At 48.8% G+C, this 21,772-nt stretch overlaps 2 protein-coding genes across 5 annotated transcripts in view; one reads left to right on the top strand and one right to left on the bottom strand.

The window, feature by feature from the left end:
• The first annotated feature begins 104 nt into the window (after positions 1-104).
• On the top strand, positions 105-11,476 carry CCT7 (chaperonin containing TCP1 subunit 7). The gene is made up of 12 exons (XM_056552102.1): positions 105-244; positions 4,195-4,348; positions 4,425-4,531; positions 4,617-4,742; positions 4,823-4,875; positions 5,201-5,372; positions 6,166-6,330; positions 6,397-6,585; positions 6,741-6,838; positions 7,767-7,899; positions 7,983-8,189; positions 10,966-11,476. The coding sequence occupies exons 1-12, from the start codon at positions 239-241 to the stop codon at positions 11,182-11,184; spliced, it is 1,629 nt and encodes a 542-aa protein (XP_056408077.1). The 5' UTR covers positions 105-238; the 3' UTR covers positions 11,185-11,476.
• A 6,757-nt stretch (positions 11,477-18,233) lies between these two features.
• FBXO41 (F-box protein 41) overlaps positions 18,234-21,772 on the bottom strand; it is a 109,198-nt gene continuing 105,659 nt past the window's right edge. For all 4 annotated transcript variants that reach the window (XM_056552039.1, XM_056552054.1, XM_056552063.1 and 1 more), the window contains exon 13: positions 18,234-18,675. In XM_056552039.1, the coding sequence (XP_056408014.1) occupies positions 18,613-18,675 (63 nt within the window). In that variant the 3' untranslated portion in view covers positions 18,234-18,612. The remainder of the gene's footprint in view (positions 18,676-21,772) is intronic.

The raw sequence follows: 21,772 nt of genomic DNA, 5'->3' as shown, positions 1-21,772 counted from the left end.
ACGAGGCGCGAAACGCAGTCTTCTGATCTCTATAGAAACTGATACATCCGGCAGAATGCCGACAGCCCAACCAATAGGAACTAAGAAGGAAAGTGATTGGCCAATCAGCGGGCTCCCCTGTCATTGTCCATGGTAATAAGGTAGCCACGCCCAGCGGCGGTTGGAAGGTTCCGGAAGGTTCTTCGCGGGGCATTGTGGGATCAGTGGCGCCGGCTCGGATCCTGAGACATCAGACAAGATGATGGTGAGTGTGACAATCCGGCTCCATCCGCCTCCACACCGGAGACCGGAGCACACCGCGCCCAATCCGCTCTCCACTCTACTGTTCTGGGCGTTTACAGAGCTGAGGGTCCGGTGCAGGATCACGTGTGTGCGTTACAGTGTGTTAGTGAATGTGACGCCCTGATCTGATAGCATTCACAGCTGAGGGTCCGTTACAGTGTGTCGGTGAATGAGACGCCCTGATCTAATAGCATTCACAGCTGAGGGTCCGTTACAGTGTGTCAGTGAATGTGACGCCCTGATCTGATAGCATTCACAGCTGAGGGTCCGTTACAGTGTGTCGGTGAATGAGACGCCCTGATCTAATAGCATTCACAGCTGAGGGTCCGTTACAGTGTGTCGGTGAATGTGACGCCCTGATCTGATAGCATTCACAGCTGAGGGTCCGTTACAGTGTGTCGGTGAATGAGATGCCCTGATCTGATGGCATTCACAGCTGAGGGTCTGTTACAGTGTGTCAGTGAATGAGATGCCCTGGTCTAATAGAGATCACAGCTGAGGGTCTGTTACAGTGTGTCAGTGAATGAGACGCCCTGGTCTAATAGAGATCACAGCTTAGGGTCCGTTACAATGTGTCAGTGAATGTGGCGGTCTGATGACTCTCACAGCTGAGGGTCCGTTACAATGTGTCAGTGAATGTGACGGTCTGATGACTCACAGCTTAGGGTCCGTTACAATGTGTTGGTGAATAAGACGCCTTGTTTATCACCCTGCGATCACAGCTGAGGATTTGTCACAGTGTCAGTGTTCCCGGTCAGACATCAGGTCAGCGGGTTGTCATGGCAGCTCGAGGGAATCTATGGCGGATCTATTATCACAGCCGGACATAGTCATACACTACTAGTGCAAAGGCTGTGTCTGGGCATGCTGGGAGTTGTAGTTCTGCCACAAATGGAGACATCCTGGAACACTTCCTTAGTAGGGACCCAATCTGATGGTTCTCTGTATAAGTGGCTACCAGGCCCCGCCCCCCTGACTAGTTACCAGGTACACCCCACCCCTCCCACCCCCGCTCTACTAGTTACCCGGACCACCTGACTAGTTACCAGGCCCCCCCCACCCCCGCCCTACTAGTTACCTGCCCCCCCTGACTAGTTACCAGGTACACCCCCCCCCCCCCCCCCCCCTACTAGTTACCCGGGCCCCCTGACTAGTTACCAGGCCCCCCCACCCCCGCCCTACTAGTTACCCGTTCCCCCTGACTAGTTACCCGGGCCCCCTGACTAGTTACCAGGCCCCCCCACCCCCGCCCTACTAGTTACCCGTTCCCCCTGACTAGTTACCCGGCCCCCCTGACTAGTTACCAGGCCCCCCCACCCCCGCCCTACTAGTTACCCGGCCCCCCTGACTAGTTACCCGACCCCCCCGCCCTACTAGTTACCCGCCCCCCCCTGACTAGTTACCAGGCCCCCCCACCCTACTAGTTACCCAGCCCCCCCTAACTAGTTACCCGGCCCCCCCCCCCGCCCTACTAGTTACCCGCCCCCCCCTGACTAGTTACCCGGCCCCCCCTGACTAGTTACCCGGCCCCCCTGACTAGTTACCCGGCCCCGTGACGCTCTGGTTGCTGTAAAACACCCAAGTGTATCGGTCATTTATAGTGTCAGAATTGCGCTGCCTGCACCCGTTATATGCTGCCCGCGGTTTGGGCGGAATAAAACTGGTGCTAGGTTCCCTTTTTAACCCCTTGGTGACATCTGACTTACACGTAGAATATTTAGTATTGCTGTGGGTAGGAATGTTCCAACTATTGAAATATCCCATACAATGAACGACATAAACACGTGAAAAAATAATCCTAAATTGCTGCCTATCGGTCACATCCACCTCCCAAATAGAAAGGAATAAAATGGCGCAAATACACAAACGTGGTACCAATAAAATAAATGAAAGATCACGGCGCAAAAAAATCACCCCTGTATACAGAACAATAAGAGTTATAGGGGTCAGAAGAGGAACGTTTTATGTGTTTATCTTCTTCCCAAATGTTTTTTTACATTTACGGTAAAAGCGGTGCGGTAGTAGTAAAGCACGTTACCATGGCGATCATTTTAATTGGAATAAAGAGACTGTCGCTTTAACCATAAAGTGCACTGCGTAAAAATGAAACCTTTTAAGGTGCGTTCACACAATTCTGCCGCTGAAACATGTCCATTCTGTGCGCGGATTCCGCGAGCACTGCATAGCCGGCCATGGTGACTGCTCAGTGCCCCGCGGCCCTAGCGCCAAAGCATCTTTAGCGGCTGTCATACTGATCAGCGCTCTGCCAGTTGTGGCTGCCTGAGGCGGACTGTATGAGCAGAGCTATAAAGGTCTGAACTCGTGTCATAGTCCCAAATAGGGAACACGGATCACAGCGGGGTCTGCACTGAGGTTTGGGGGCCTTGAGGTTTCAGTTTTCTGCTACAGGTCTTTATGCCTGAACCATGTTCCCCTCTACTCACCCAAAAGACGTAGAGGACGCCCCATTGTCATGGTTACCGGTCTAGGTATAAAAAGATGAATATGCCCAATCATATATCTGTACATTGTGATCACCTCTCCCTTAGGCTGCGTTCACACCACGTCCTTGTAATGCAGTTCCCATATACGTTCTCAATGTGAAAACTGTACGGAACCGTATTGTAAACTGTACGCCAAAAGATGCATCAGGTTGTGTCCGTTTTGCATCCTGTAAGGTTCTGTCAGTCTTTTTCCTGTACCCAAAACCGTAGACTACCACGGTTTTTGGTCCGGGGGAAAAACTGTATTAAACTGTATACGTTTTTTTAAATTTTTTATGGGAACCGTATAGAACAGTGTGGGTACTAGGGATCGACCGATTATCAGTTTGGCCAATAATCACAATTTTGGGCATTATCGGTATCAGCAATTACCTTGCCGATAATGCCCCTCCCCCCGCACCGCCCCCACCGACCCGTCGCACCACCCACTGCACCGCCCCGGCCCCATTGCCTCCCCCATCCCCGGTCTTATAATTACCTGTTCCCGGGGTCCACGCTAATTCTGGCTCCTGCTGCGTCCTGCGTTACGCTGTGCGCAGGGATGAGTGATGTGACGCGACGTTACCGTCAGTGCGCACAGTGACAGCTCAGGAGGACGCCACCGGACCCAGATGTAGAGTGGACCCCGGGAACAGGTAATTATAAAACCGGGGATGGGGGAGGCAATGGGGCCGGGGCGGTGCAGTGGGGGGTGCGACGTGGTGCGGGGCACAGAGCGGTGCGGCAGTGGGGGGTCGCGGTGGCGGGGATAGGACTCAGGAGGACCCCCAGACAGGCAGGGGGAGAGAAGCAGGCAGCGGCGGTGGTCTCTGGCACCGCAAAAGCCACTGCAGTGCATTGATTTAAAGCGCCCGCTTTAAATCAATGATCTGCAGCGGTGTCGCGGGGGGATAAATAACCGATAACTTATACTGATATTCCGGTATAAGTTATCGGCTATCGGCCCTAAAAAAAAAAAAAAAAAAAAAAATCGGTCGATCCCTAGTGCGTACGGTTCCATACGGTTTTTGACTTGGCACAGTTCTTTTTCTTGGAATTTCAATCAAACAAGTGAAACTTTATTCATAATGGAATGAAAAGTTAAAAACGTATACAGTTTTTTTCGTGAACGGATGCAACTGTATACCCCTTTAAGTGGTCAATAAATTTATTCAAAATAAGTAGACTCAGTACTGCCCCCTGTGGTCCCAACCAGAGTGAAGTCCATTGATCCCGACCCTCTGCTTCCAGTCTCTTCTTGTTGGGTGCAGCTTTGGTGGTGACTTGTGGAATCTCTTGTGGTTGGGTCGCAGCTTCTGCCCTTCCTACTTCTATTGTTCATTGTAGACATAGCTCGTGACCTGTGTCACATGACCGGTGACCCCTGACCTGTAGGCTGCTCTTCCTCACGTCCCGTCTTTCTTCTCAGCCCACACCTGTGATCCTCCTGAAGGAAGGCACCGACTCGTCTCAGGGCGTCCCACAGCTGATCAGTAACATCAATGCGTGTCAGGTGATCGCTGAGGCCGTGCGCACCACCCTGGGCCCCCGGGGCTTGGACAAGCTCATTGTGGATGACAGAGGTGAGTGCCCCCCTAATACTGACCTGTACGGTGTAATGGGTGACGGCCTCTTATCTCCATCTCTTCTCCACCCCAGGTAAATCCACAATTTCCAATGACGGGGCCACAATCCTGAAGCTCCTGGATGTCGTCCACCCTGCAGCCAAGACCCTGGTGGACATTGCCAAGTCTCAGGATGCTGAGGTGAGGACCCCCGTCTGCCGCCCCTCTTCTCTAGTAGTCGCCCGCCCCAGGTGTGGCCTTTGCTGACCTTTCTCTACGCCAACAGGTCGGAGACGGCACCACCTCTGTGACGCTGCTCGCCGCTGAGTTCTTGAAGCAGTTGAAGCCGTACGTGGAGGAGGGGCTGCACCCCCAGGTTATCATCAGGGCCTTCCGCACCGCCACTCAGCTGGTGAGTACTGGGGGGGGTCTCATGGTTTCCGTTGTGATCTACGTTACGTGATTGTGTGTAACTTTCCTATTTTCCTGCAGGCTGTCAATAAAACCAAAGAACTGTCGGTGTCTGTGAAGAAAGAAAACAAGGAGTAAGTCCCCAGACGGAATCCCCCCTTAACGACCACAGACGTAAATGTACGTCCTGGTTTGGTGGTACTTCGCGCACCAGGACGTACATTTATGTCCTTTGTATGACCATGAGCATCGGAGTGGTGCCCGCGTCATACACGGCAGGTTCCGGTTGCAAGCAGCAGCAGGGGACCTGCCGGTAATGGCCGACATCTGTGATCGCGGGGATGTCCGCCGTTAACCCCTCAGATGCAGTGTTCTGTACAGATCATGGCATCTGTGGCAATGCGTATGTTAGAATAGATGGGAAACACTGGTCTAAATCCTCTACACTTTGTGTTATAGAGAGCAGCGCCCCCTTCTGGAGAAATGCGCTGCCACTGCCCTCAACTCCAAGCTGATCGCTGGGCAGAAAGACTTTTTCGCCAAGATGGTGGTGGACGCAGTGTTCCTGTTGGATGACCTGCTGCAGCTCAAGATGATCGGTATCAAGAAGGTCCAGGGAGGTGCTCTAGAGGTGGGTGGCCGTGTGTATGTGGGGGGGGGGGCGGTGATGCTGCCCCCAGTGTGTATGTGTGTTCTGCTGCCGCCCCTCGGAGGGTTTGTGGGTGCTGATGTTGCCCCTCGGAGGGTTTGTGGGTGCTGATGTTGCCCCTCGGGGGTGTGTGGGTGCTGCTGCTGCCCCTTGGGGGTGGGGGGTGGGGGGCAGGTGCTGATGTTGCCCCTCGGGGGGGGGGGGGGGGGGGGGTGCTGATGTTGCCCCCGTGTGTGGGTGCTGCTGCTGCCGCCCCTCGGGGTGTGTGTGGGGTGGGTGCTGCTGCCCCTCGGAGGGTTTGTGGGTGCTGATGTTGCCCCTCGGGGGGTTTGTGGGTGCTGATGTTGCCCCTCGGGGGTGTGTGGGTGCTGCTGCTGCCCCTTGGGGGGGGGGGGGGGTGCTGCTGCTGCCCCTCGGGGGTGGGGGGGGGGGGGGGTGCTGCTGCCCCTCGGGGGTGGGGGGGGTGGGTGCTGCTGCCCCTCGGGGGTGGGGGGGTGGGCGCTGCTGCCCCCTCGGGGGGGGGGGGGGTGCTGCTGCCCCTCGGGGGGGGGGGGGGGTGCTGCTGCTGCCCCCCCCTCAGTGGGAGGGGTGTGTGTGTGCTGCTGCTGCCGCCCCTCGGGGTGTGTTTGGGTGCCGGTGCTGCCGCCCCTCGGTGTGTGTGCGCTGATGCTGCCCCTCGGGGGGTGTGTGTTTGGGTGCCGGTGCTGCTGCCCCTCGGTGTGTGTTTGGGTGCTCCCCCCCCAGCTCCACAATCACTAACCCCCTGTGCCCACAGGATTCTCACCTGGTGGCCGGAGTTGCCTTCAAGAAGACCTTCTCCTACGCCGGCTTTGAGATGCAGCCCAAGAAATACGAGTCGCCCAAGATCGCGCTGCTGAACGTGGAGCTGGAGCTGAAGGCGGAGAAGGACAATGCTGAAGTCAGGGTCAATAATGTGGAGGTACGAGGTCCTCAGGGTGCTGGGGGATGGGCATGGAGAGGGCAGCGCTAATGTCTGCTCTCACAGGAATACCAGGCCATCGTGGACGCAGAGTGGAACATCCTGTACGACAAGCTGGAGAAGATCGCCAAGTCTGGGGCCAAGGTCGTCCTCTCCAAGCTGCCCATCGGGGACGTGGCCACCCAGTACTTTGCTGACCGTGATCTGTTCTGTGCAGGCAGGGTGCCCGAGGAGGACCTCAAGAGAACCATGATGGTACGAGGGCGGGGGAGGGTCTGCATGTGGAGCGGGAAAAAAATAATAGTATTTATGTATCGGGGCTGGAGGGACTCCATATTGTGTACATTGTAGATCTGTAATGGTGCGGGGGAGGGGTTCTTCTGTGTATAATGCTCCGGTGTCTACTCTAGGCCTGTGGTGGCTCCATCCAAACCAGTGTGAACGCCATGAAGGACGAGGTGCTGGGACAGTGCGCCCTGTTCGAGGAGGTCCAGGTTGGTGGAGAAAGGTGAGTAATACCGGGTCAGTAATGTATGTACACAGTGACCCCACCAGCAGAATAGTGAGTGCAGGATATAACTCAGGATCAGTACAGGATAAGTAATGTAATGTATGTACACAGTGACCTCACCAGCAGAATAGTGAGTACAGCTCTGGAGTATAATACAGGATATAACTCAGGATAAGTAATGTAATGTATGTACACAGTGACCTCACCAGCAGAATAGTGAGTACAGCTCTGGAGTATAATGCAGGATATAACTCAGGATCAGTACAGGATAAGTAATGTAATGTATGTACACAGTGACCTCACCAGCAGAATAGTGAGTACAGAATATAACTCAGGATCAGTACAGGATAAGTAATGTAATGTATATACATAGTGACCCTACCAGCAGAATAGTGAGTACAGCTCTGGAGTATAATACAGGATATAACTCAGGATCAGTACAGGATAAGTAATGTAATGTATGTACACAGTGACCTCACCAGCAGAATAGTGAGTACAGCTCTGGAGTATAATGCAGGATATAACTCAGGATCAGTACAGGATAAGTAATGTAATGTATGTACACAGTGACCTCACCAGCAGAATAGTGAGTACAGCTCTGGAGTATAATACAGGATATAACTCAGGATCAGTACAGGATAAGTAATGTAATGTATGTACACAGTGACCCCACCAGCAGAATAGTGAGTACAGCTCTGGAGTATAATACAGGATATAACTCAGGATCAGTACAGGATAAGTAATGTAATGTATGTACACAGTGACCTCACCGGCAGAATAGTGAGTACAGCTCTGGAGTATAATACAGGATATAACTCAGGATCAGTAATGTACTGTATGGACACAGTGACCCCACCAGGATAGAACTCAGGCTCAGTAGTCCTTTCAGATCTTTAGTCCTTATTTCTTTTGTCCTTTCCCCCAGATATAACTTCTTCACTGGTTGCCCGAAGGCCAAGACGTGCACCATCATCCTGCGAGGAGGAGCCGAGCAGTTCATGGAGGAAACTGAACGATCTCTACATGACGCCATCATGATCGTCCGCAGAGCCATCAAGGTAGGTGATCCATAGACACCCCCCACAGCCTTCCCACAATCCTCTGCAGTGCACACGTAGTAACCGTTCTTCTCTCTCTGTAGAATGACTCTGTGGTGGCTGGAGGGGGCGCTATTGAGATGGAACTGTCCAAGTACCTGAGGGACTACTCCAGGACCATTCCTGGTAAGCAGCAGCTCCTCATCGGGGCTTATGCCAAGGCCCTGGAGATCATCCCCCGCCAGCTCTGTGATAACGCTGGATTCGATGCCACCAACATCCTGAACAAGCTGAGAGCCAAGCATGCCCAGGTGAGGGTCTTACCCATGTGATCAGGGGGTCTCCGGCCCACCACGTATAGTCACACCCCAGGGGTCCTGAGACTGGACGTTAAGAAACACTCCAGCTTTTGTCCATATCCCACATCAGTGCTTCCCAACCAGGGTGCCTCCAGCTGTTGCTAAACTACAACTCCCAGCATGCCCGGACAGCCAACGGCTGTCCGGGCATGCTGGGAGTTGTAGTTTTGCAACAGCTGGAGGCACCTTGATTGGGAAGCACTGCCCCACAGATTCGCCATCACTAGGCCTATAGCGCCATTTGTTTTATTTATGCAGTTCATTACTGTAAGTGGGTCGTGTGATCGCCAGTCCTATCCACAGAACATTACTAGTGTTTAAAGGGGTACTCTACTGGAAAACCTTTTATTTTTAACTTTTAACTTTATTTTTTTTAACTAGTGCCAGAAAGTTAAACAGATTTTGTAAATTACTTCTATAAAAAAAAAAAAAAATCTTACTCCTTCCAGTACTGATCAGCTGCTGTATGATCCACAGGAAGTTCTTCTCTTTTTGAATTTCTTTTCAGTCTGACCACAGTGCTCTCTGCTGACACCTCTGTCCATTTTAGGAACTTTCCAGAGTAGGAGCAAATCCCTTAGAAAACCTCTCCTGCTCTGGACAGTTCCTGACATGGACAGAGGTGTCAGCAGAGAGCACTGTGGTCAGACAGAAAGGAAATTCAAAAAGAGAAGAACTTCCTGTGGATCATAACAGCAGCTGAGAAGTACTGGAAGGATTAAGATTTTTGTAATAGAAGTAATTTACAAATCTGTTTAACTTTCTGGCACCAGTTGATTTAAAAAAAAATATATATTTTCTAGTGGAGTGCCCCTTTAACATGACAGAGGTCGGTCCTGAGTCAGCTGACTTCCTGTGAAGTACAGGAAGAGATCGTCCCTTTTCTGATACTGCCTGCTAGCTTTCAGAGCCCTCCCCTCCAGCTCTAACTGTATACTGCTGCTATTTGTATGGAATCAGAATATATAGTAGTTGCACACCTCCCCACTTGTTTACTGCTGCTATCTCTATGGGTTCAGGATATATAGTAGTGTTTACACCTCCCCTCCAGCTCTCTGTATACTGCTGCTATCTCTATGGGATCGTTATATATTGTAGTTATACCCATCTCATCCAGTCTATCTTTATACTGCTGCTATATGTATTGGTTCAGGATATATAGTAGTTATACCCCTCCCCTCCAGCTCTATCTGTATACTGCTGTGTCTATGAGATCAGGATATATAGTAGTTTATACACCTCCTCTCCAGCTCTCTGTATACGGCTGCTATTTCTATGGGTTCAGGATATATAGTAGGTATACACCTCCTCTCCAGCTCTCTGTATACTGCTGCTATCTCTATGGGATCAGGATATAGGGGGCAGATTTATCAAATCCTGTCCAGAGGAGAATTTGCCCATAGCAACCAATCAGATCGCTTCTTTCATTTTATACAAGGCCTCTGCAAAATGAAAGAAGCGATCTGACTGGTTGCTATGGGCAACTCAGCAACATTTCCTCTAGACAGGTTTTGATAAATCTCCCCCCATATAGTAGTTATACTCCTCCCCTCCAGATCTGTATACTGCTGCTATCTCTATGGGATCGGTATGTATTGTAGTTGTACACCTCCCGAGTATGTAGTCACACATTGCATTTTTTGTGGCTTATATTTTTTTTTTAAATGTTTTTTACCCAAATCTTGACACAAACTGTGCTATTTTGCTGCAATTCATGTAAATTTTATAGTGATTATAAAAAAAATCTTCATAAAACACCCAAATTATAGGTTAAATCGCTTTATTTTTCATGGAATTATTTTTCTAAAGTCACTTTGAATAAGAATGTATCTCAACTGCACATAATCTGAACTAAACCCCCCCCCCTCCCCCCCCCCCCCACTTATGAGTCCAATCAGTTCACCTAATTAGATGTACAGATGCAGTGATCAAACTCCACACTCTGCAAAGTCAGGGATTTAAAATGTAGGCAGCATTAAGAAATAAATTTAAAGGGGCATTCCGGCCAAAGACATCTTGTCCCCTATCCAAAGGATAAGATTAGAGATGAGAGAACTTACAGTAAATTTGATTCGTCACAAACTTCTCGGCTCGGCAGTTGATGACTTTTCCTGCATAAATTAGTTCAGCTTTCCGGTGCTCCGGTGGGCTGGAAAAGGTGGATACAGTCCTAGGAAAAAGTCTCCTAGGACTGTATCCACCTTTTCCAGCCCACCGGAGCACCTGAAAGCTGAACTAATTTATGCAGGAAAAGTCAACTGCCGAGCCGAGAAGTTTGTGACGAATCGAATTTACTGTAAGTTCGCTCATCTCTAGATAAGATGTCTGATCGCGGGGGTCCCGCCACGATCTTCGTGTAGCACCCACATTCTATGCGGGGCTTCATCTCCAAAAGCTCTTCCTTCCGGGGACTGGAGACGAGACGTATCGCCAAGTCCCCTCCATTCATGTCTATGGCAGGGGGCGTGACTACCGTCACGCCCCCTGCCATAGACATGAATGGAGGGGGATAACCCCCTTTAAGTGATAGAATTGTATCCAGTATGGTTGAAACGGTACACCTGCCACATCAGCTAAAACAGGTAAGCAGAAGGCATACACAAGAACCTCTACATTGTTCTCTATTAATACACTAAAATACATATGCAAAATTCCCCGGAGAGCTTCTTTTAACCCTTACGCTGGCCAAGTTTCCGGTGTCCTGACTCTGCGCTGGTAATGTTTTCAGGGCGGCGTGTGGTACGGCGTGGACGTGAACAACGAAGACATCGCCGATAACTTTGAAGCCTTCGTGTGGGAGCCGTCCATCGTGAGGATCAACGCTCTGACTGCAGCCTCAGAAGCCGCCTGCCTCATCTTCTCCGTAGATGAGACCATCAAGAACCCCCGCTCCACGGCAGAGGGACCCCCAGGTGGTCGGGGCAGAGGGAGACCGCACCAGCATTAACCTCCTCCAGTCACTGGGGGGTGTGACCTGCAGAGGATGGGGGTGGGGGGGATTACGCCATGACGGTAGTGGTCCGGTCAGGGTGAGAATGGTTCCTAGGGCTGAGCCTGTTGTCAGTTATTTTGGAGGGGGTCAGGGTTGTGCTCCTCCCCTGACTGGATGGGATTCTCACTCTCATCATCCGCTCACGTTGCTCGGGGGATTTCTGTCCCTATGTTTTTTTGTTACTGTATTTATTTTCTCTGAACAAAAGCGACTCAATAATAAATGCACTTCACTGAGTAACCGAGCACTGGAGTCTGGGATGTCTGTATACAGATCCCCTCGGCTATAATGGTCTGGTCCACGGTGACGGCAGCAGGTGGAAGAGACCACTGTACACAGGTATAATGGGGGTGGAATACGGACTAGGCTGTCTGGGCATGCTGGGCGTTTGGGGACCACTGCCCAACCCTTTTTTCCTTGAGTACCACTTAATCAGAAGAACATTTTTGGAAATAGTCTGCAAAGTGTTGTTCACTTTTCCTTTTTCCCCTATCTGGCCCAGACCGCCATCGATTTCTCCCAGTCTAGACTTGTCAGCACAGAACCTTCCAGACAAACGTTTTAGGCTCCTTTCTCCAGCACAATGGTCACTTCTTTATAATCTCCCCATGTGTACATGTGTATTGCCCCCTCTGCCCTCGTATAGCTGTCGGCCCCCCTTTGTGCCCCTGTATAGTAGTAGTAGGTCCCTCTTTGGGCCCCCATACAGAAGTAGGATCCCCCCTCTGGGCCCTCATATAGTTGTAGACCTCCCCCCCCTCCTTCCCCCCCATATAGTAGTATACTCCCTTTTGTGCCCCCATATAGTAGTAGGTCCCTCTTTGAACCCTCATACAGTAGTAGGCCCCCACATAGTGGTAGACCCCCCCCTGTGCCCCCATATAGTAATAGGCCACTTTTTGAACCCTCATACAGTAGTAGGCCACCCTCATAGTGGTAGACTATGTGGATCCCCCCCTCTGTGCTCCCACATAGTGGTAGTTCCCCACCCCCTGTGCCCCCACATAGTGGTAGTCCCCCACCCCCTGTGCCCCCCACATAGTGGTAGACCCCCATACTGCCCAGCTTTGTCACTCCGCTGTTCCTCTGGTCCTGGCACCTACAGCTGTGACACATATTGGTAGGTACCCAGTGCAGTGGACGACCAAAGCTGACAGTAGTTACTGTCCACAACAGATGAGACTCCACCCCCTATTAGATCTCCAGATGCAGTGATGAGACTTCAGTGAGTGAGTCCAGTGTCCGCTCTTCTCTGCCGTTCTCCTGCTCCGCGCCGTTGCTATCAGACGCCATCAATATTTTAGATTTCATTTTTTAATTTTTTTTTACGTCCCCCTAGAAAAACTAAGTATCCCGCGTATGGAACTGCTGCTTTACTGTCAATCACAGATTAGGACCGCCCACTTGACACCTAAGCTCGCAACTAGATTAGACCTCCACCCTAGAGTTCTGCCATGACACAAAGTGACGGAATCTCAGCTCTTTCCTGTTCATTCACAGACTCCTAAGAAAGAAATGAACATAAAGGTATCAACTTTTATTAAATTTCAAGTTTTTTTTTTTTCTCAATAATATCAGAGGGACCAACAATCAATGGGTTTAGATGTCGGAGGTACAAGAAGTCTCACGTTTACTCTTCGAGTCTTCACTTGTCATCCGGGATCACAGGGGGTTAAAGGTTAAGACGCCTCATTAAAAAAAGTCAAATAATAATAGTGCAAATGAATGAGATGGCGCCGGCACTTGGGGCCATTACATCGGTCACAGGGGCTGCTCCAGACTTAGGATGGGGGGGGGGGGGGGGTCCGGACCATCATTAATATGGGGGCACAGGCCGGTACTGTAGACTTGTTCTGGAGTCTTCCGCTCAGTCTATTAGAAGGCAATGAACACTGTGCAGGAAACCATGAAAGTGTCAGGACATAAAGACGGGGGGATCGGTGCATGAACAGAACAACAAACCACAGCGCCATCTAGGGGCTTCATGTTTTATGGCAACTGTGACAACTAGAGATGAGCGAACTTACAGTAAATTCGATTCGTCACGAACTTCTCGGCTCGGCAGTTGATGACTTATCCTGCATAAATTAGTTCAGCTTTCCGGTGCTCCCGTGGGCTGGAAAAGGTGGATACAGTCCTAGGAGACTCTTTCCTAGGACTGTATCCACCTTTTCCAGCCCACGGGAGCACCGGAAAGCTGAACTAATTTATGCAGGATAAGTCATCAACTGCCGAGCTGAGAACTTCGTGACGAATCGAATTTACTGTAAGTTCGCTTATTTCTAAAAAAAAAAAATAATAATCTTTACCCTTCTAGTACTTATTAGCAGCTGTATGCTACAGAGGAAATTCTTTTCTTTTTGAATCTTTTTTTTTTTTTTTTTTTTGTCTTGTCCACAGTACTAACTAGGCTACTAGTGCTTCCCAACCAGGGTGCCTCCAGCTGTTGCAAAACTACAACTCCCAGCATGCCCGGACAGCCGAAGGCTAGACCTGTGTTCTCAGACTCTCTCTCCAGCTGTTGCAGAACTACAACTCCCATCATGGCTTTGGCACCTGGTTACTTTTGGGTGCATGATGAAACTTGTAATTTTGTGACGGCCAAAGACCTACGGGTTGGGTTAGGGTTACATAGTCCGCAGCAGAACGGCTGTCCGGGCATGCTGGGAGTTGTAGTTTTGCAACATCTGGGGGTCCGCAGGTTGGATGCCACTGTCCTAGACAGTCCCCCCCCTTTCCTGGCACATGAGGTGTATGGAAATGGCACAAGTGATTTAAATGCTAAACCTGTCGTGTCACCAGTCGGCACCACTGATAGGTGCCCCCCCACATGGTACCCATCTGCCCCTTTGTAAACTCATTCATCGGCCATGGTCAGGGCCCATGTGTCAACACCGACACCGTTGTGCAGTTGTCGTGGCCCCTTTTGATGGGTATATTTGTGCTTAGTTTTTAGCCTGTGCCAGATGCTTCAATTTAAAGGGAACCTGTCCCCTTGAAATTGTATCCAATCTGAGGACACCAGGTAATAGGACCACCGCCCGGACATCTGCTGTGGAGATTAAACTTTGATAGATAATACGGAAAAATTCCAGGAGAACTAAAAAAAAATATTAATTTATCCTAGGAGTCTAATAGGCGGTTCGAATCTGTGACTTTTTGTCAAATCACCACTTAGGACCGCCCACTGGACACCTAAAGCTTAAAATTAGATTTAAAGGGGTACTCCAGCAGAAAACTTTTTTGTTTTTACATCAACTGGCTCCAGAAAGTTAAACAGATTTGTAAATGACTTCAATTTAAAAATCTTAATCCTTCCAGTACTTATCAGCTGCTGTATGTTCCACAGAACTTCTTGTCTGATCACAGTGCTCTCTGCTGACACCTCTGTCCATGTCAGGAACTGTCCAGAGTAGGCGCACATCTCCATAGCAAACCTCTCCTGTTCTGGAAAGTTCCTGACATGGACAGAGGTGTCAGCAGAGAGAACACTGTGGTCAGACAGAAAGGAGATTTAAAAAGAAAATAACTTCCTCTGTAGTATACAGCAGCTGATAAATGCTGGAAGGATTTATGTTTTTTTTTTAATAGAAGTAATTAACAAATCTGTTTAACTTTCTGGCACCAGGTGATTTAAAACATGTTTTTCAGGGGAGAACCCCTTTAAAGAGTACCTGTCATATCCCACAAAAAAAATAAAATAAATAAAAGTTACTCGGTTCCTAATCATGAATATGTAATTTGTATGTGTCTAGCACCTATATTTCTTTCACAAATACCTTCTGTTGGTCACTCTGTATGTCTTCCTGTGCTTTGGAGGGGGGGTGTGCCCTCACTCTGCATCATTCAGCTTCCTCCCTGAGTCTGCTGTGTTGGGTCTCTTCATCCAATCACTGCAGGTTGCTCTGTAACCCCTTCCTCTCTGTTTTTATGCTGCGGTCTGATATTCTGTTCCTACTATTAACATGGTGCCGACAGATTGGACTGCATTTTCAGTTTGCGCCTGGTGTCGCCAAATTCTTGCGCGTGGCATAACATTTTTTTTTTTACACTACACGCCAAGTGGGCAGAGCATGGTGTTAAGTTGGTTGTGCCATCATGGACATGCCAGGTTAATTAAAAAATATGCACCTAAATGGTAGGGCACGAACAGCTTGAAATGTACAAGGGTTTACGTAGCGGCGCATGCGTACCGATGTGGTGGCAGGGGATTACATAAGACAGGCTTGTTATTAGCTCCACAATTAGTACCCCCCCTTAAAGGGGGTATTCCCCTAGACATCTTATCAGCTATCCAAAGGATAGGGGAATAAGATGTGTGATCGCTGGGGACCCCCACGATCTCGACTGTGGTACCCAAGACATCCGGTGTACGGTACGGTATGACTGGCCATATGGGGCGGAGGCTCGTGACATCACGGTCACACCCCCTCCATGCAAGTCTATGGGAGGGGGCATGACACCCCCTCCCATAGACTTGCATGGAGGGGGCATGACCGTGATGTCACGAGTCTCCCGCACTGCTTCCGAAACTTTAAACGAATCCCGGGTGCAGCAGGGATATCGCCTATCCAAAGGGGCAGAGTACCCCTTTAAGGGCCCACCTAGGTTTGGTTTAAAAACTGCTGGTCTTAGAAGCCCCTCTTCTTAGCGAGCGCTTTCAGCCAATCAAATGGGTTGTCAAATTTCCCCATGATCCCATCCTCCAATTAGTGGACATGTTCCCTTCACGCAAGCACGAGGACTGCGATGGTATCGAGGAGCTGTGAATAGATCGTGACAAGCAAAAGAAAACGCGGCTCACGTAGCACAGGCCGAGCAACAAAGCGAAAAACATACATCTAGCAATGAACGGCAATCACATGACACAGCGGCCATGCAGAAGTGATGAAAGCGCATGCTCCGCCATAACACTACAGTGAGGCTGCACTACTGACAGACCTGCTTCAACTTAGTGGAAAGTGTAGGTACTGGGGCCATGGTCACCCTGCAGTACAATAATACATCTGTATATGGCCGTCAGACCGTGTGCAATCTGTATGAATTGACGACAAAGCAGGTTTACGCCCTGGTCCAACATTAGTCACCACTACTTCTGTAGACATCTCTTTATAGGACATATAATGATCTAAGACCCTGGTGACCCCTGCGCAGGTCGACTCAACAACGAAATGTTCCTGGTCCCCAATTCGATGTGTAGGAAATACCGTACCAGCCAATCTTTGGACATAGGGGGTGTCCCTCCCCAGCCATGGACTGGTTAGGGGGGCTTTTGCTCGTGTTAAGATAGCAAATTGACCCCAGCAACTTTGTCTATTTATCCCCTAAGATTCTCTACAGAAGGTTAAACAGGACCTTTGGGGAAGTGTAAGGCCTGTAGAGAGACCCTAATCTGGGCCTCCACCCTGGTCTGATGTCCCATGATCAAGATCCGCCACCTTTGCCAAGACGTCATAACCAACAAAACATACAATGCTTATCGTCTGTGGTAATGCCCCCTACAGGACTGTATCTGAACCCCATTCTATACCTGGAGTGAATGTAACATGTCAGAAGAATCTGAACCTCTCGTAGGTTCAGAGCCTCCTGTATGTAATGTACGGACAGAGTCGGAGTCTGTTGGATGTAATGTATGGACAGAGTCGGAGTCTGTTGGATGTAATGTATGGACAGAGTCGGTTTCTGTTGGATGTAATGTATGGACAGAGTCGGAGTCTGTTGGATGTAATGTATGGACAGAGTCGGAGTCTGTTGGATGTAATGTACGGACAGAGTCGGAGTCTGTTGGATGTAATGTACGGACAGAGTCGGAGTCTGTTGGATGTAATGTACGGACAGAGTCGGAGTCTGTTGGATGTAATGTACGGACAGAGTCGGAGTCTGTTGGATGTAATGTATGGACAGAGTCGGAGTCTGTTGGATGTAATGTACGGACAGAGTCGGAGTCTGTTGGATGTAATGTACGGACAGAGTCGGAGTCTGTTGGATGTAATGTACGGACAGAGTCGGAGTCTGTTGGATGTAATGTACGGACAGAGTCGGAGTCTGTTGGATGTAATGTATGGACAGAGTCGGTTTCTGTTGGATGTAATGTATGGACAGAGTCGGAGTCTGTTGGATGTAATGTATGGACAGAGTCGGAGTCTGTTGGATGTAATGTATGGACAGAGTCGGAGTCTGTTGGATGTAATGTATGGACAGAGTCGGAGTCTGTTGGATGTAATGTATGGACAGAGTCGGAGTCTGTTGGATGTAATGTATGGACAGAGTCGGAGTCTCTTGTACGTGATGTATGGACAGAGTCGGAGTCTGTTGGATGTAATGTATGGACAGAGTCGGTTTCTGTTGGATGTAATGTATGGACAGAGTCGGAGTCGGAGTCTGTTGAATGTAACGTATGGATTGAGTCGGAGTCATTTGTATGTAATGTATGGACAGAGTCGGAGCCTCTTGTACGTTATGTATGGACCGAGTTAGTCTGTTGTACGTGATGTATGGACTGAGTCGGAGTCACTTGTATGTAATGTATGGACAGAGTTGGAGTCACTTGTACATGATGTATGGACAGTGTTGGAGCCTCTTGTACGTGATGTATGGACGGAGTCGGAGCCTCTTGTACGTGATGTATGGACGGAGTCGTAGCCTCTTGTACGTGATGTATGGACGGAGTTGGAGCCTCTTGTACGTGATGTATGGACGGAGTTGGAGCCTCTTTTAGCACCTGGATCCAACGAGGCCTTACTCAAAAAGTCCACGTGGTGTACGGGACACGTGCTCTTACACGGATGAGTCTGTAAGACTGTGGCCCCTAAATGAGGAGGCCCAGACGGAGGCTGGTGGTTCTTCATGGGCCTCCTGAGCTTGATATGTTGTAAATGTGCATTATTGCCTTCCCTGTGCCAGGGAGGAGGATCCAGTCTTGTAAGAGTCCCTCGCGATAATACTCTGGGCACAATGTGACTACCCACGGGCGTCCACTGCTGCCTCATAAATAACAGTATAGATATATTTATCAATAAAATATGGATATATATAATATACAGATCTATATATATATCTCACTGGACTCGAAACACAAAGATCAACACAGACATTGGGAGTGTCCCCAGTTCTCTGCCGTCCGGGGGCTCAGCAGACTCCCCAGGGGGTTTCCTGGCTATCGCAATGAACTCACATGGAACGAGGAGGAGAGATACGAAGAACCCTGGAGATAAGAGTCCGGACCCGTTCTGACCGTCCCTACTCTGCGCTACCATCATAAGGCCGTCCAGGGACTCTCTGGGATACAGATATTTGGCAATAGGTCGTTGCGGCACTTCCCATGGTTGAGACGGCACGGGTACATGAGAGGAGACCTCGGGGTCACAGTCTGTTCTGTAGGGGTTAGCAGCCTTCCTCCACCTTAATGTGTAAAATCTTGGAGAATCCCGGCCGCTTCTTAAGAGCCTGGAACACAAGAAAAGTCAAGAATTCTATTACAGCCCTATAAGGGTAATGAATATGGTGCGGAGGGTAATAATACACAGACCCACCCAAGTGCCCCGATCACATATAGAGTACCCCGATCACATATATAGTGCCCCGATCGCATATAGAGTGCCCCGATCACATATAGTAGTGTCCCGATCACATATAGAGTACCCCGATCACATATAGTAGTGTCCCGATCACATATAGTAGTGTCCCGATCACATATAGTAGTGTCCCGATCACATATAGTAGTGTCCCGATCACATATAGAGTACCCCGATCACATATAGTAGTGTCCCGATCACATATAGTAGTGTCCCGATCACATATAGTAGTGTCCCGATCACATATAGTAGTGTCCCGATCACATATAGTAGTGTCCCGATCACATATAGTAGTGTCCCGATCACATATAGAGTGCCCCGATCACATATAGTAGTGTCCCGATCACATATAGTAGTGTCCCGATCACATATAGAGTACCCCGATCGCATATAGAGTGCCCCGATCGCATATAGAGTGCCCCGATCACATATAGAGTGCCCCGATCGCATATAGAGTGCCCCGATTGCATATAGAGTGCCCCGATCGCATATATAGTGCCCCAATCGCATATAGTGCCCTAATCGCATATAGTGCCCCGATCACATATAGAGTGCCCCGATCACATATATAGTGCCCCGATCACATATAGAGTGTCCCAAACACATATAGTGTCCCGATCACATACAGTGCCCGATGATATATATTAGTGCACCGATCACATATAGTGCCCCGATCACATACATAGTGCCCCGATCACATATAGAGACTAATCAAATATAAAGACCTGATCACATATAGTGCCCCGATCATATATATAGTGTCCTGATCACATATAGTGCCCCGATCATATATATATAGTGCCCTGATCACATATAGTGCCCCAATCATATATATAGTGTCCTGATCACATATAGTGCCCCGATCAATATATATATATATATATATATATATATATAGTGTCCTGATCACATAGTGCCCCGATCATATATATATAGTGTCCTGATCACATATAGTGCCCTGATCACATATATAGTGCCCCGATCACACACACACACATATATATATATATATATATATATATATATATATATAGTGTCCCGATCACATATAGAGTGCCCCGATCACATAGAGACTGATCATATATATATATATATATAAAGACCTGATCACATATAGTGCCCCGATCATATATATAGTGTCCTGATCACATATAGTGCCCTGATCATATATATAGTGTCCTGATCACATATAGTGCCCTGATCACATATATAGTGCCCCGATCACATAGAGACTGATCATATATATATATATAAAGACCTGATCACATATAGTGCCCCGATCATATATATAGTGTCCTGATCACATATAGTGCCCCAATCATATATATAGTGTCCTGATCACATATAGTGCCCTGATCACATATATAGTGCCCCGATCACACACACACATACATATATATATATATATATATATATATAGTGTCCCGATCACATATAGAGTGCCCCGATCACATAGAGACTGATCATATATATATATAAAGACCTGATCACATATAGTGCCCCGATCATATATAGTGCCCCGATCACATATAGTGCCCTGATCACATATATATAGTGCCCCGATCACACATATATATATATATATATAGTGTCCCGATCATATATAGAGTGCCCCGATCACATAGAGACTGATCATATATATATATAAAGACCTGATCACATATAGTGCCCCGATCATATATATAGTGTCCTGATCATATGTAGAGACCGATCATATATATAGTGTCCTGATCATATATATATAGTGTCCTGATCATATGTAGAGACTAATCATATATAGTGCCTTAATTACATGTAGAGACCGAATATATATATATAGTGCCCCGATCATATGTAGAGGTTCAGGAGAGGAAAGGAAAACAAACGTGGCGCTCCCTGATGAGGTATATCCACTGGTGTGCAGCCTCCACCACACCGCAGTGATATACCGACCTTGTATGGATTAAACTAAGATGTGAAACTGTGATGGTGATAATAATAAGGTGGAAGGATGCTGGCTGCGGTACTCAAACTGGTATCGGACTTCAAGGCAAGAAGCCGATATTGGGTATACTGGAAAATGAATAGGATGAAAAACCGGTATTCGGAGGCCCTGCTCAAATTGCGGACATAGATACAGAATCAGGCGGCACAGGATAACAAATCATTTCTTGAGTATTGGGGACAACGCGTTTCGGCATTCACTAATGCCTTCCTCAGGTCCACTAACAGTTCCCAAGTTCCATTGGTGTTCAGTGTGCTGGGGTACTGGTATGGAGATCATGCTCAGTAGCTGTGCTGCCGTGGTCTGAACTCACGGCAGACCACGGCAGCACAGCTACTGAGCAGGATCTCCATATCAGTACCCCAGCACACTGAACACCAATGGAACTTGGGAACTGTTAGTGGACCTGAGGAAGGCATTAGTGAATGCCGAAACGCGTTGTCCCCAATACTCAAGAAATTATTTGTTATCCTGCGCCGCCTGAGTCTGTATCTATGTCCGCAATTTGAGCAGCGCCTCCGAATACCGTTTTTTCACTCTATTCGTTTTCCTGATCATATGTAGAGACCTGATCCTATCTAGTGCAACAATCACTAGAAGCGCCCTGATCCCACGCTGTAATCTGATCACATGTAGAGACCTGTTCATATGAAGTCTGAGTGAGCTTATCACATGCAGTACTTCAGTAGTTAAAGAAGAACAAACTGTTCCGAACGCTGGAGTCGGGAGCTTGTGACGTCATTGTCCCGCCCCCTCATTGCAAGTCTATGGGAGGGGGCGTGACGACCGCCACGCCCCCTCCCATAGACTTGCATTGAGGGGGTGGGGCTATGACATCACAAGCACCCAGCTCCAGCATTCGGAACAGTTTGTTCCAAACACTGAGCAGTGGAGTACCCCTTTAAGATTTCATCTGATCTCAGGGAGCACATCTATGGCAGCCATGTCTTAGATCTTATATCTATAGGATGGCAGAGGCCCCACA

Source organism: Hyla sarda, chromosome 1 (assembly GCF_029499605.1).
Source record: "Hyla sarda isolate aHylSar1 chromosome 1, aHylSar1.hap1, whole genome shotgun sequence".
NCBI lineage: Eukaryota > Metazoa > Chordata > Amphibia > Anura > Hylidae > Hyla > Hyla sarda.
The sequence above is the reverse complement of the archived record's forward strand: the minus strand, read 5'-3'. Positions and strand labels throughout refer to the sequence as shown.